This window comes from Cinclus cinclus, chromosome 1, assembly GCF_963662255.1.
Source record: "Cinclus cinclus chromosome 1, bCinCin1.1, whole genome shotgun sequence".
Taxonomy (NCBI): Eukaryota; Metazoa; Chordata; class Aves; order Passeriformes; family Cinclidae; genus Cinclus; species Cinclus cinclus.
This window is the reverse complement of record NC_085046.1, coordinates 100,890,209-100,904,873: the sequence shown is the minus strand read 5'-3', so window position 1 is coordinate 100,904,873 and position 14,665 is coordinate 100,890,209. Positions and strand designations below refer to the sequence as shown.

The 14,665-nt window shown below is 40.0% G+C and overlaps 1 protein-coding gene across 1 annotated transcript in view; it reads left to right on the top strand.

The window, feature by feature from the left end:
* RAB31 (RAB31, member RAS oncogene family) overlaps nucleotides 1-14,665 on the top strand; it is a 37,896-nt gene that overhangs the window by 16,688 nt on the left and 6,543 nt on the right. The window contains exons 4-6 of the mRNA XM_062512090.1: nucleotides 5,051-5,122; nucleotides 6,969-7,075; nucleotides 9,652-9,761. Of these exons, the coding sequence (XP_062368074.1) occupies nucleotides 5,051-5,122; nucleotides 6,969-7,075; nucleotides 9,652-9,761 (289 nt within the window). The remainder of the gene's footprint in view (nucleotides 1-5,050; nucleotides 5,123-6,968; nucleotides 7,076-9,651; nucleotides 9,762-14,665) is intronic.

The following is a 14,665-nucleotide window of genomic DNA, read 5'->3' as shown; positions in this document are numbered from 1 at the left end:
CTTTTTGCAATAAGAGCAGGTGATGTTCTTTACAGCCTAGAACAGTAAAAGCAACCAAATACAGGAGTTATGTAGGTGGTGGTTGTAGTTGTTGTTTTTGCTTTTGCTTTTTTGCCTCTTGACTGTGGAATTGGGAAGAGGCAGTCCTGCTGCGGCAGTATGCCAGTCCTGGGATACAGCACCACAGGATGGTGCAAAGAGCTGCTGACATGAATTAATGTTCCCTGGTGTGCCTGGCAGATTGAATGAATCCCAACTGTCTTCAGCAGCATTTGTCAGCCTGTATATAAACAAGCAGGAGTGGTAGTTTTTATTTCTGTGTTGCTTTCTATGTCAGCATTACATTAGACAGGCTTAAGAGACTTCCACTGCCACAGCTCAGGTGTGATTTACACTGTGTTCCCCTGATTTTGATTTTCTGTTCCAAGTATGATGTGACAGTTTTCCTTCTTCCCCATTCTTTACTGTTAGTAAAGAGGAAATGTGGTAAGTATTAACTGTTACCAAATATGCCCTCCATGATGAGATACACAAAGCAAAATACTACACTGCTTTTAAATAGGTGGTAGATTTCTAAATGGCTTCTTGGGTCCATTGTCCTGTCCTTTGCAAGGGCAAAGCTTCTGTTGGCTTTGTTGAGATGGCCAGATGAGGGGGTTGCAGAATTCCAAAATACTCCTGGAATCAATGAGAGAAACTCTGATTATGCTCACCTTGCATTTGTACCATGTAAGACTGAATTTGCTCTCTATTGTGGGGCTCTACAGCTGTGAAGAGTTGGGCAGCCTCTAGTTGGACCCTTGGGTTCTGCTTTCAGAGGAAATTTCATAATGCACGTGGCCTCACTTCTTTGCTTAGTGTCAGAGATGATGAACCACAAGTGCAAAGTGGATATGTTGGTAGAGGAGTGCAAGGAAGTAGATGCCTGAAGTGCTCTCAGCGTTGCACCAGGATTCAGGTGACTGTAGATGTAGAGCACACTGTGTGTCCTTGAGGAGGAGAGTCCTGGGACTTTGCATGAATTAATTGATTCTGGGTTTTGGCATGCCTTTGGTAAAATAAGTTTCTTATTTATATTTTGAGTGGTCCTTTCAGCCTGGCTGCTGGTTTGGAAAATGTACCCCTGCAACCTGAGTATGGCACTGTGTGGTTAGCAACCTCAGCCTCACCAGTTGTTATCAACCTCTCCAAAAGCAAAATGGGGCTAATGAGCGATGCACTTGGTCAAATAGGCAAACTTTTTTTGGTGGACATTGAATGAGAGGCATGAAACTTCTAAATCCCCACAGTAGGTGACCTGCAAATTGTAGTTTACTCAATATACAAAGATGGGACATGTTCCCAGTGCTTAGAAGGTGGAAAGCAGTTGAGATAAAGTTTGGTAGTGTTAGTACCAAGGTTCTGTATTTTTTGCTCCTAACAAAAATATATGCTGTAAAGTTGTATGTGAGTTTTAAATTTTTTTGGGGGGGGAGGAAACAGAGGAGAAAAGCTACCTTTGAATCTATTCACCAATTAAAGAATGATCATGTGAGTATGACATAGACATGAGAGAAGTGTTAGGGATGTGTAGTTAAGGCTGTTCAATGTCTATAATGCTGCATAGAAACCTGGTCACCAGCAGTCAGGAAAGATGAACTGAAGCTGGACCAGGCACGAGGAAAGGTGATTAGACTCTGATTTCTCCCTTTTATGCTATCTTCAGAGTGGAAGAGCCTGGTATACCAAACTGGCAAAGTTAAATCTCCAAGCTTGTCACTCTATATTAATATTTCAACTAAAGGCAAGCAGTGATCCCTAAATTTTACTAAGCCAAGGTGCAAGCAAATTACAAGTAACTTAGTAATTAGGAATTCAAAATGTTATTAATTACCACAATAATATGATCCCTATAGCAGTATAATGAAAAAAGAAAACTTATTATTTTAGGCAGAACATTGATCAGCTTTTGAAATGGACTAGGAGTGTGATTATTTGTGATGATGGGAGCTGTTGGACATCTCTTTCTGGTCTGTGTTTTCCTGTTAAGGCAAGGGGATGTGAGCTGCTGCTGGTTGCAGGAAGGGGTGACATTTGCCAGAGTGCTGTTCTCAGCTGCAGGTTATGGAGGGGCTGACTCCCTGGGAAGTTCGGGCTGTAACCTGAGTGTTTGCATGGCAGAACCAGGAGTGGCTGCCTGAGCATTTTTAGGTGGCCCTTCTCAAGTAGAGTTGTTCTTATGCCAAATCTCAAACTGCTTCTGTTTCTCCTAATTTTCATGGGAATTACTGGTTACAGAAATACTGAGCTATAAAATCGAGGTTATAGACATAGTAATTTGTAATATAGAATGTAGTCCTGTGATATTTTGTTTTGTGAGCTGTTTTTTTGTGTTTCACTTGTTTTTGTCATCTGTCCCACATTTGGTCCTTGGCAGGTGAAAAATGTGCAGATTAGTATTTTGTATCTCTTTAACTTGGTGTGACTCTCTTTTTCCAATTAATTAGGCCAGAAAAATGTTCAAGAGGACTTTGCTTTTGGGCACTGATTTAAAAGAAAAATGAAACACAATTATTTGCATGTTATTGGAAAATTCATGTTCATGAAGCACATTTGTTAAGAGTCTATCATTAGATCATGAAACTCATGCAGTTAAAATTCTTAACTTCATTCAGTGAAAAATTTTAAATTCGTTCAGTGTTGCAAAGATGCTTTTCCTGTTTTCTTGTAGAAAACAGTGATTTCTAGTGACTGGGACATAGCGTATGCTCATGTTTGTTTATTAGTCTGTATAAGAGAATGACAAAGGGCATTTTTTTGTTCAGTTTGTTTGTTTGTTTTAAATTACTTTTATTTTTGCTTTCTGGCTCTAACACTGCAACTATTCTTCAGTGAAACAGATATTTAGGGATTATTCTTGTCAGCTGGTCAGAAGAAAAGGGAGAGAAATTCCCAAGATGTTCTGAGTGTGCTTTCAAGGCCAGTCTTGAAGGAATTTGGAGTATGTGAGTTTAACTGCATGGCTCCTGTGAAGTGTGATTACTGTTATCAGAGAGCTCTTTGTAAATTCATGAAATGCTGTGTAATCTAGATTAAAATGTTATCTGGATTAAGACCAAATCACCATATGTGTAGGGTATGTATGTTTTTTTTCCTTGAGTTTACAGACTAGGAGGAGTGTGCATATGCCATAAAAGATCAGATGTATCCTCTACAGTTAAGGTTCCTGACTTTCAGGCTACTTCAACACAACACTTATGTTGAGGAGAAGGTCTTGGAAGCTCTTGGAGATTGTAGGAGATAACTTCTGGTTGCAGGCTCAAACCTTCAGTGGACCAACCAGGCAAGATGCCCTCCTAGACTTGTTTGTGATTAAGAAGGACTTGGGGGATGTGGTAGTAGCTGGGGTGCCTTGGCCACAGTGATCATGAAACAAGTAATGAGTCCAATGTTTTCTTTAGGCCTCCTCTGCTGTTAACATACTTGAAAAACCCCTTCTTGTTACCTGAAGTGATGCCTCAAGCTTGTCAATGTTTATGAAGCATTTGGACAATGCCCTTAACAAGATGCTTTAACTTTTGGGCAGCCCTGAATTAATCAGGCACTTGGTCTATGTGACTGTTGTAGGTCCATTCTGAAACTGAAAATTTCTGTCATGATTTAGGAGCCTAAAAATTCTGGAAAGCATTTATTGCGTTAAGCATGCAAGTAATACAGTTACACACTAAAACCCCAGAAAGCACACATCTACCCAGCTCCCTCGGCATCTTGGCTGATCCCATTTCTTCAGACCATGCTTCTTGACTGATTCCTCTTTCTTTTCTCATCCTCTTTCCTGCTGTTTTCTTTTATTAATGAGCTCTCCCACCTGCCTCGCTCCCCAAAACACTTCAGCACTTGACCATCTGTCAGTGCTGCTGTGCGTCCACACTGTTACAAAAGAAAGCGCCGACCTTGAGCTGGTGTGCGTGATCTGTGATAAATAGCTTACAAACTGGCAAGTGAACCGGCACTGCAAATAAATTGCCTGATACCTTGCACGTGAAACAGCAAGAAATGTGGAGGCTGCTAAAAGTCTAAATGCTCAGTCAGTAGGTATGGCTCTGGGAAAAAAGATGTGTCCAGTAAATTAGCAGAGGTTTGCAGTGTAACACGTGGATCCGTGCATGTTTGCTGGGCAGTGAGTTTCAGACCCTGCCCTAATAATTTGTGTGATTTAGGCGCTGACCTGCATCTTAATATGCAGCTTTTGCACATAACTTCCCCCAAAAATTATAAAATGGCTGTGTGAGCATACTGAGACTGAATGCATTTTCCAAGAAAGATTATTTTTGGTTTGATTGAGACTAAGCTTAGTTGAATCAGCAGAAATACTTCTTTTACTTCCTTTCTCTAATTGTAATTGTAAGCTGAAATTCTAAATCAGCTGCTTAGTCATTGGTAAATTAGGGAAATTATGCTGTTCTTCAGTTGTTATAACAAACATGTTTATTTCTTGGGTTTTTTTCCTCAAAAAATGTTTCCTTGAAACAAAAACCTGAAGAATAACTGCTAGAATCCATGTTTTTTGAAATACCTATCATAGTATAGAATAGGTAAACAAGACAGGTGTTCAGATTTTTCTGAAAAGTTAATTTTATCCAAGTAATTTGCAATGTTTTATGAAATTCAAACCCATGCTGAATCTAGTCATTGCTTAGATCTATAAAGCAGGACTGTGGTTTGCCAGGGGAAGGCGTCCCTACACCATCAGGTTAAGCTTTGAACTGTAGGTGAGTGTCCTGTCAAAACTTGTCCTCAGGGTCCATGCCTTGTAGTTGAAATGAAGCATTGAACCAGTAAACGCTGGTTTTGTTAATTTAGTGGGATGAAGAACAGCAAGAGATAAAGAAGGTCTGGCTTCCTTGTGTTTAAGGAAAATAAGAGATGGGTGACCACTGATAAGATCTGTTCTAGGTGGGATGAAAGAAAGCAGGTGGTCCTGCCATGGCAAGTCTTTGAGACCTGGCAAAGCATGTGATAATCCTAATTTATTAATGATACTTTCCTTTGGGGTTTTATGTTTTAACAGTTTCATTCCTTGGCTCCGATGTACTACCGAGGTTCAGCAGCAGCTGTGATAGTGTATGATATCACCAAACAGGTAAGACCTTTGGGATACTTTTTGCCTGTGTTAACTCCTGTGTTGGAGTTAAACCCCACAACTGCAGAATTTAATTTCTCTGGTGTGCATGTGCTTTGGTAGTTTGTGTAGATCTGGGAGGAGGTGTCCAACTGCCTTAAAACATTAAATAAAAAGTCCTGCTTCTGTGTTGTTTCAACTTTGTGTAAACAAAAGGTTTGGAGACTGCAAACGTTTTTTTGGGTTTGCTCTGACTAAGGAGACAGGATTAATATCCTACAATACCCCTTACACCACCACCACCTATGTTCTCTGTTTGGAGTTGAATTTTTACCACAAATAGCAGCTGTTAGCTTTATCATCTGAGTAGAAATTAAGTTGTTTGCATATTACTGATTTTAAAGCTAATTATTTTTATCTAAGTACATAATTTAATATTTGCATCGCAGGCGTCATGTCTTAATTTTGAAACTGGTAATGAAATCATAGGTTTCTGACCTTTTGCCTCAAGATTATTCAGTTGGAATGAAAATTGTATTTTTAGATCCTTAACTTCTCTGGCTCATTTCATAGGGAGAGGAGGCTAGGAGATTCCAGCTGAATGCCTCTTTCACTCCTTTTGGAAGAAACCCCTGCTGATACAGCAGAGTTAGAGGCAGTGCTAATGGATGGATGGCCAGGAGAGTTCACTAGCATTTTATTCCTTTCTTGCCAATTGACTTATTTACAATGAGGTTGGGAGGGCTGGTTTGGTTCCCCAGTGCATTAGTGTAATGATCAGTCACTGATGGTGGTGGTCACTGTTGTGCAGCAGTGCTGTCCTCCATTGCTAATTTGCCAGTAAAAAGTGGGGAAGAGTGAATCATGCTGGATTAATACTTTTGATTTAAATACCTTACAACTGATCTCATAATATATTTTAAGAATAAAATTTTGTTTTGGCAGCCTTTCTCCAAGCTTATGTGGAACAGCTCTCAAGATAAAGAGGGGGAAATAGGAGAGGAAGATCAATGTGTATTTTACTTTCTGATGCTTAATATTCAGTGTTAATCACTAAAGCAGAATGGATTTTTTTACCCAAGCGAATGATAAGGCTCTATCTTTGGTGATACTGATGCAGCTATTGCTGATTTAGACACAACTCTTATGTGCATTTCTGAAGGGGAAAAATTGCTTATAATCTATTTGGGAGTTCACTTTGTCAGTAAGAATTTCAACTGTGCATTATAATTAGAATCTCCAAGAAGTGTTATCTTAAAGCTACTGCTTCACTTGTGTAAAGAAATAGAAAAATTACTATTTAAAGATAGGTAGCATCAGATAGAGTTTGATTTTTGTGCTTGGAGGGGAAAAAGCCAAGTGAATTGTCACCTCTCTCTTCAGTTTTATAATGAGTAAATTGAGGCTTACCAGATCACAGATTTGGAAATGCGGGGAAGTGGGCATCTCTGTGGAAGCTCCATTGGATATTACCAAAAATATGACAGTGATTGAGATGGTAAACTGCTGGACAGAAGTGAAATTAGACAAATGAAGCTCACATTAAGTGAAGGAAATGAGCTACTAGAAGAGCTGGGGTAGTTTCTTCATTGCTGGAAGGTTAATATTCAGTGCCGCATTGGAGCAGGGAGGAGGGAAAGTGGAAAAGAGGGAAACATCTAAGATGAAGAATTAATTTGAAGAGGTCTTATGGCCCAAAGCTTGAAAAGCAAATTGCATAGATAGATAAATTATCTTCTAGTCTTGTGATCTATATAATAGTTATTGCATTAATACTGTCAAAGCTGTGCTATTCTACTTTAAAATAAAGGCAAATACATTGACAGAGTGTGTGCTGATAGCTTACTTTATTATTTCTCTGATGTAGGATTCATTTCATACTTTGAAAAAATGGGTGAAAGAACTAAAAGAACATGGTCCTGAAAACATTGTAATGGCCATCGCTGGAAATAAATGTGATCTCTCTGATATCAGGTAATACTTTTTGTTTGTTTTCATTGTATTAAGTATATTGTTTCTTCCCTTTGGGTAGCAATTTTGCTTCATTGTTATAATAGTATATAATTTTGTCCTCCTGTACTAGAATCAGTGATTCTAGCAATGCACAACATCAATAACAACAGCACAATTTGAATTATGTATTTTTTTAGTCTCTATTTTACTGCCCTTCCTCTTTATTTGTACAATAAATGCATCCTTTATCTAGTGAATTCATGTACTCCATGAGCTAATGTCTCTCAATCTTTTTGGTTTCTATGGGAGAGGACATTTTTTCTCTTCATAACTATGAATAGTTTTGGTAATATTTTTTTGTGCAGTTGTTCTTTTTGCATCCCCCAGTCTTTTGTCTTTCTGAAGTTATCCAGTGATGTCCAGCTGAAGTTATTTTGGTGGAAAAATAGAGAGTAGACTGTCTCATATGTGATATATTTTCACAGTTCTTCCAGAAATCTGATTGTTTATGCAATGCATGCAGCTGTTTGCATTCTCTGTCTGCTTTATGTCTTCAGATTTACTTCAGTAAAAATGGTTTTAGATGAAACATGTCACCAATTTATCAGATTTTTTTCTGATGAGTAGAAAATACACATGCCTTTAGGCACAGAGAATTTACAAGTAAGATAATATGAGCACACAGGAACAAGCTGCTGTTTGTATGCATGTTTGGCATCTCTCTGTTTGGTTTTGTCGAGCTTTTGGCAGATGTTTTGCTGGTTATCAGAGAGGCAGCTGCTTTTAAGACCAATGTGAATATATGCAAAAGAGGTGAAGCTGACCTGGTTCAAGTTGGTTTGATTCTGCCATCTCTATGAGTATAAGGGATAATGTAAGGAGGAATTAATGTATTTCTCACAATCACTGACCATTTTACCCTCCCTGTTTAGCATCTGAAGTTTGGTTTTGAGCTGCCAAGATGTATTTGGGACACTTAGGGGTCACACTGCTTTTCCTCAATGCTGTTAATAAGCTATCAGCAATTCTTCATGCTCTGTTGAAGTAAATTTCTTCTCTACTTTGAAGAAATTTGTACAGATAGGCAAGAAATTTTAGCAAGTATAAATCCTCATCTTTGTTGTAGTGCTGTCAACTCTTAGAACTACTGTATGTTCTGCATACTTTTAAGTAATAGGAATAAGGCTTTCTTCTGATGTGTCCTGTTCTTCTGACAGGCCATTTAAAAGTACTTTCAAAGACAGGAGCTGAAGCTTCAATGCTAAAATGTTGTAAGTGTCCATAATACTTTTTTGAGCATTATAGAATTCAACAGTTGTAACAGGAGCTAGGAAGCGTTCACTTCCCTAAAAATGTGGTTCACCTTCTGAACAAATTGTGTTCACTGGAAATCTTGGTTAAGAAAATTCATCAGAATTTCAAGCTCAGTTCTTCATTCTATGCATCCATAGTATTTCCTTATTCCCCAAGTTATCTGGACTTCTTTAAATCCTTTGACATGGTCATTTATAACATCATTCTCTCTAAACTGGAAAGAGATGGATTTAATGGCTTTGATGGGCAAGGAGTTGGTTATACTTTTGCATCTGGAGGGTAGTGGTAAATAGCTCAGAGTCCTGATGGATACCAGTGGTGCCCTTGGGGATCCATACTGGGACCAGTGTTATTTAATGCCTTCAGCAATGACACAGATGAAGGGATCAAGTGCACCCTCAGCAGTTTGCTGATGACACCAAGATAAGTGATGTGTCTGACACACTCATACTGGGAGGAAATTGTACAATGAGCGTCTGGATTGGTATATGGGAGCTGTGGGGTGAAGCAGTTGGTGCAGATTCTGTTATTGCTCAAAAACTAGAAACAGAGATGTTTACAGTCAGCAGCACACATGGGCAGATCCAGCTCTGCCACCTGGCTCAGGGAGATACAAGGCCAGCATGGGACTAGCTTGTTTAAAGCAGAGGTCTTTTTGAATGCTGTAAACTGCATTTGCCAGCTTTTGATGTGTGAAGTAGTGGTTGCAAAATGAGGGTGTTCTGCTGGTGATTTTAAGATGGAGTTACTTTGGTGAAATGGCACAGAATGATGTCTTTCCCCAGTGAATTGGCACTCACAGATTGCTGTTGCTGATGTTCTTGAAGTCAGTGGCTTTCATATTTATTTCAGAATCTCTCGTTTCCTTGCTGCTTGCAAAGACCAAGACATACAATGGTCTTATCATTTTCATCCACAACAGTTGTACCTTATCTTATTTGAACGTTTGGCGTGTGGAGAGTGCTTTTCTTATCAAAGTCAACTATAGGTCACAAACAAATGCGATTTTCTTTAAATTATCTTCCTTTTCTGAAGGCATGGATTCAACAGCAAGTCACAGAAATCTGCAGATTGATCAATTTTGTTGAAATTTTGGTATATTTGAACAAGATGATCAAAATGCCATATGAAGAAAGATAGTCCTGCTTGTATGGAGTTGAAGAGAATATTAATGCCCTTCTGATCAGGCTGTGTTTGAGGTTGTTTGGGGCTTTTTTCTTAAAAGTTATTAAAAAAAAAACAATTGGCTTATTTTATTTATAAATGTTTTAATTTTTTTTCAGGGAGGTTCCAATGAAGGATGCCAAAGAATATGCAGAATCCATAGGTGCAATTGTTGTTGAAACCAGTGCAAAGAATGCTGTTAACATTGAAGAACTTTTTCAAGGAATAAGTAAGTAAATGTTCCCTTTAATTAATTTTGACTGTTTAGAAGTTTTCTAAAAAAATAGCTGTCTGTTTCAGGTCCATAAACTACTTCCCCAAGGACATCAGTAAATCCTATGAAGCCTGTGGTATGGCTGCTATTTATTCAGATGTAAACTGAGAACAATTTTGAATACACCAGAGCAAAACACAGTAGATAGTAGATACAGGGTAAGCCTGTTCCTTCTAAATCTGTATATAAATCCTGGCCTGGGTCACATCTGCTATTTCAGACCAAGCCTGCTGTAGAGGCAATACTGTTGTTCTTATAATCACGTTGCTGAAAAACTTAAATATTGATAAATGCTCCTGGAGGGCATTGGTAAATAGAAGGTAGTCATTGTAGTGAAATACATTAAAAAAACCCCAAACAGATACATTTCTCTCCAGGCTGCCTAAACATCATGAGACTGAGACTTGTCATGAGGAGAAGAAAAGCTGTCTTGTTCAGTTTGTCTTCCAGAGGTTCCAGTGCTGGTCACTTTTTGCAAGTGGGAAGGACCTTGTGGGCTGGAAGGGAGCTCATGAGAACTTGAGACCAACTTTCTGTCCACGCAGACTTGCTGAATTCAGACCAGATTGCTCAGGCCATTGCCTGGCTGGGCCCCAGAGCAGAGGTTCCACAACCTCCTTGGGCAGTTGTTCAAATAGTCCTCGTAGTGACATCCTCACATCAAGACTCTGGCTCTTCCCATTCAATTTGCTCCTTGTCCTGACCTCACTGAAGAGCCTGGTTCAGTTTCTCAGCAGCCCCTCCCATGGGTTCTGACAGGCAGCTTTGTGGCCCCCGAAGCCATTGTGTCTCCAGGCTGAGCTGGCCCTGTTCCCTCAGCCTCTCCTCATAGGGCAAGTCCTCCAGCCCTCACTGTCTTGCAGCCCTCCTCCCAGTTTGTGCCATCTTGGCAACATTTTTCATGTGCTGTGTGGCCCAGGTGGCGCTACGCCACATCTCAAAGAGGGCAAATACTTTGCCTAATGTTCTGTCTTGGCTCCTGTGGCTTGCTGCTGGCTGTCTCTGCTGTCAGAGTGTGCTGCTGGTTCATGCTCAGATTGCTTCCCTCAGGTCTTTTTGGGCAGAGCTGCTTCCCAGGCAGCCAGTCCCCAGCTTCTCTGATAGCCAGGGGCTCTTCCTTCCCACAAGCAGTGCCTGGCATTTATTCTTTCTGAGGTATGCAAAGGCTCCATTTGACCTGTATCTGCCTCCAGCCTAAGGCCCTCTGAAGAGTAGCCCTGCCCTCAAGGATACTGAATGCACCTCTGAGTTGGGTGCCACCTGAGGGCTGAATTGCGTGCCTGTTTTTTCATCCTTCAGGCTCTGACATGGTTAACCCTCAGTAAGTCCATGCTGACTGGTCTTGGTCACTTTCTTCACCTTCTTGTGCTCAGAAGCAGCTTCTCAGAGGATTTGCTCTGTAGTTTTCCCAGGAAGCAGAGTGAGGCTAGCCAGCCTGCAGACCCATGGCTTGTTATGTCCCTCTTTGAAGACAGATATAACATTCACCTTTCTCCACAACCTTTCAAAAACAACAGGGGTGATAAAGAACAGTGTTGCTCCCTATGCATCCTCTGACTTGTATGTGTTAAGATCTCTTAAGAGCTCCATGGTTGGATCTTCTTCCACTACTGCCGTTTCCTTCTCTCCCTGAATCCTCTTCTGGGATGCAGAGACCTAGGAAACAGCATGTCCAGACACTCAACCTTGTTTCCCTGAAGTTTTTTGTTGTTTATTTTTAAATTTCACATATTTTTAATCAGCTGATATTGTCTAGCACACTGTGCCTGCAATGGGGCTTGTTCAACTGTTTGCTTTGCTTACGTGGGATGTATTTGAAATAGTTAATGAGAACTAGTTTTCCTAGAATACACTACCATTCTTTTGCCTCCTTTTATAAAGGAGGTGTGTGCCACATGGCTGTCTGGAGGAACTGGTTCTTCCCTGTCATAGTTTACTTGTTTGTCTGCATCTGATGGTTGCAGATGTTCTCGCAGAGGAACTCATTCTTGCCACATAATTAGATAATTAGTTTCCATCTTTGATAGGAATTGCTGCAGCTGGCAGTTTGTGCACTGTCCCTAATAATGAACATAATAGATGAGGAAAATCAGCTAAATTAAGTTTAGTATGAACTAGATACCCAGGCAAGTGTACTTAATTCCACAGGCAATTACTTCTATATATAGAAATATTTGGTCTCAGTGGATCTACTTTTGACCTTATCAAGCACTCAGCAGAGAGAAAGGAGAGAGTTGGTGGGGTATGTTTATAGAAATATAGTGGAAATCAAGTGAAAAATGCTTGATTAGCAGTAGAATTAACAGTAGTAGTGTGACTGTGACTGGGTAGAGTGTATTGTTAAGTAACTTTCTGATGTTTTGCACCACCTCAGTCTTGGTGCAATTTTCAAAAAAGTCTGTCTCTGCCCAAGTTGCATAGAGATATTTCTGCCTTTTCAGAGTGTGAAATCCTCCTGTGGCAATGTCTCCTACCCTAATTTTGTTTGTGTGATGCCCTAAAAGTCATGCTGCAGCTTTCATTTTGCTTTCATGCTGCCTGAGAGTTCCTGCCCTTCTCCCTGTGCTGCTTGTGAAGGGCATGGTGCTACTCCCTGGCCTCTGAACAAGGAAGCAGCAATTTCTGTTTACCTTGGACTTTGCAGGTAGACTGTATGTGTTATCTATTTTACAGTCAAGATTTGGAAGGGTATTCCAACATACATGGATAATTTATCTATTAAATCCTCCTTGAAATTGATAGCCCAAGCAGAAAGGGTAGATTTCATCTTACTTTAGCAAAAAAAATTACCTCCTTCTTGCCTATGCTTTTCATTTCCCAGGGGCATTTTAACATAAAAATTTTTCCTTCCTGAGATGTCTAACAACTGTCTCTTTCCAGGGACAATGTTGTGAATGGAGTGAAATAATATGATGGAAAAAATGTACTCATAATGATAGAAAGAAGGCATAAAGAGAAAAGGGCAACTGGTATGTTTTGTTGCCAGCCAGATAAATCTTGGAAAAATTACAGAGATTATAGAAAGATTGCTTTCTCTCACAGTTTGAGGATTTTGCTGCTTAGAGGGATATCTTCATGGCACAGTCTCAACACAAATCTATTGTCCTTAATTTGTCTCAAGAAAATACAAGATGTGAAAGACTAGCATCAGTGAAAGATTCTGATTTTTTGAAGATGAGTCAAATTTGGCAGGAGAGGTGCACTGCAGTTGCTGTACTTGGACAAATAAGGCTGAGGAGGCAGACTGAGCATGAGAATCAGCCAAGTCAGTGTTCTGGGGAGTTTGCATTGAGTAATGGGCTGTAGCTCTTGGGTTCTGTTGTAGCCATGGGATTTCAAATGGTAAGCTACTACACTTAGCCTGGGTTTGTTTAGCTAGTGCCTGTCTGAAGGCTTGCTGTGATTGTGAAATATCACATGACTGATTTATATTTCTGTAAACATGAAATGAGTATTTTTAATATTGTATATCCCCCACTTGAGCTAAATTTTCCCCAATGTCTTTCTTTCAAGGTTTTTGACATAAAAAGGGCTTAACAGTTCAATGTTTCTTTCATTTGTTCTTGTAGTTATTTTTTAATAGCTGAGTTTCTATAGGAACAAATGTTAATAGGTTTTTATTCCCAGCCTTGAAGGAATCATAGGCACTCCTTGTCGCTGTTTTTTTGGCAGCAGCAAAAATGCCAGGAATGTATTATACAATAGCAGTATAATAAAGCTGTGCCTCTGCAGGAGGTCATACCAGTTCTGTATTGCCCCTTCTTGTTTGTGGGACTTTACCCCACTGACCTTTGCTTGTGCCTGGCTGGTTTTCAAAGACTAAACAAGCTATCCCATGTGTACTATCATTTAGTGGCAATCATACCCTTGCAGTTCTCAGACACCTGTTCATTTACCAGCTCAAATAAGCCTCACTTACCTTATTCCAATCTGGTACACGCCCAGCTGTTTCTCTTCAGCCTGTGTGTGTTGCCTGCTACCTCAGTGTGAAGGTGCCCCAGATATGAAAGAGCAGGTTATGTAAAAGCCGCCCTGGGTGCGTGGTAGAGCTGGGGCTGTGACTCCCCGGCTAATACCAGGCTGCATCAGGAGCTCCAGAGGGGAGTGGGTGGTGGGACAAGCAAGCTGCTGAGGAATACCTATCTAAGTGAAACATGAAATAAACTTGGGCTTAAACAAAAGAACATTATGGCCATGTGTTACTTTCTTTAAAGTCTGGCAAATCATAGGGGAATAGAATGGTTGGGGTTGGAAGGGAACTTGAAGGTCATTTAGTTCAACTCCCCCAGCACAAGCAAGGATGCCACCTAAGTAGATTAGGTTGCTCAAGGCCCCATCTAACAAAAGCTGAAGATCAGTGTGCTGCTAAAGGGGGTGAGATTGAAGCATTTCAGCATCCTCTGTTAAGGGTGAGAAGGAAGTGGGAAGAACATCAGAACACTCTGTGGAGACTGTGCAAGGAATGGTTAGCACGCTCACTCTTACTGATGCTCATACTATGAGGAGAGACAGGCTGATGTTTGAAATCCAGATAAGAACATTCTTCCTAGATGAGGCTTCCTAATTAGAGCAGTTTCTGTCTTGGGATTCAGCCTTTCATGTGGTAAATGCTCAGTTATAAATGTATGAAGCTATTGATTTTCTGATACCTTGCCAGCAGCTCATATATTGAATATTTAATGTAACCCAAATACTTGTTTCCTAGAAATACTAGGAGATTAAAAAAACTAAATCAAACTCATTCTCTAGAGTTTACAGTATAACCAGTTGTGTACTGGACAAACTAAAGAAGAAGGTATAAAATACCTGTGGAATGAGGAAGGAATCCTTTCCAGCAAACATTCAATATTTGCACTAAC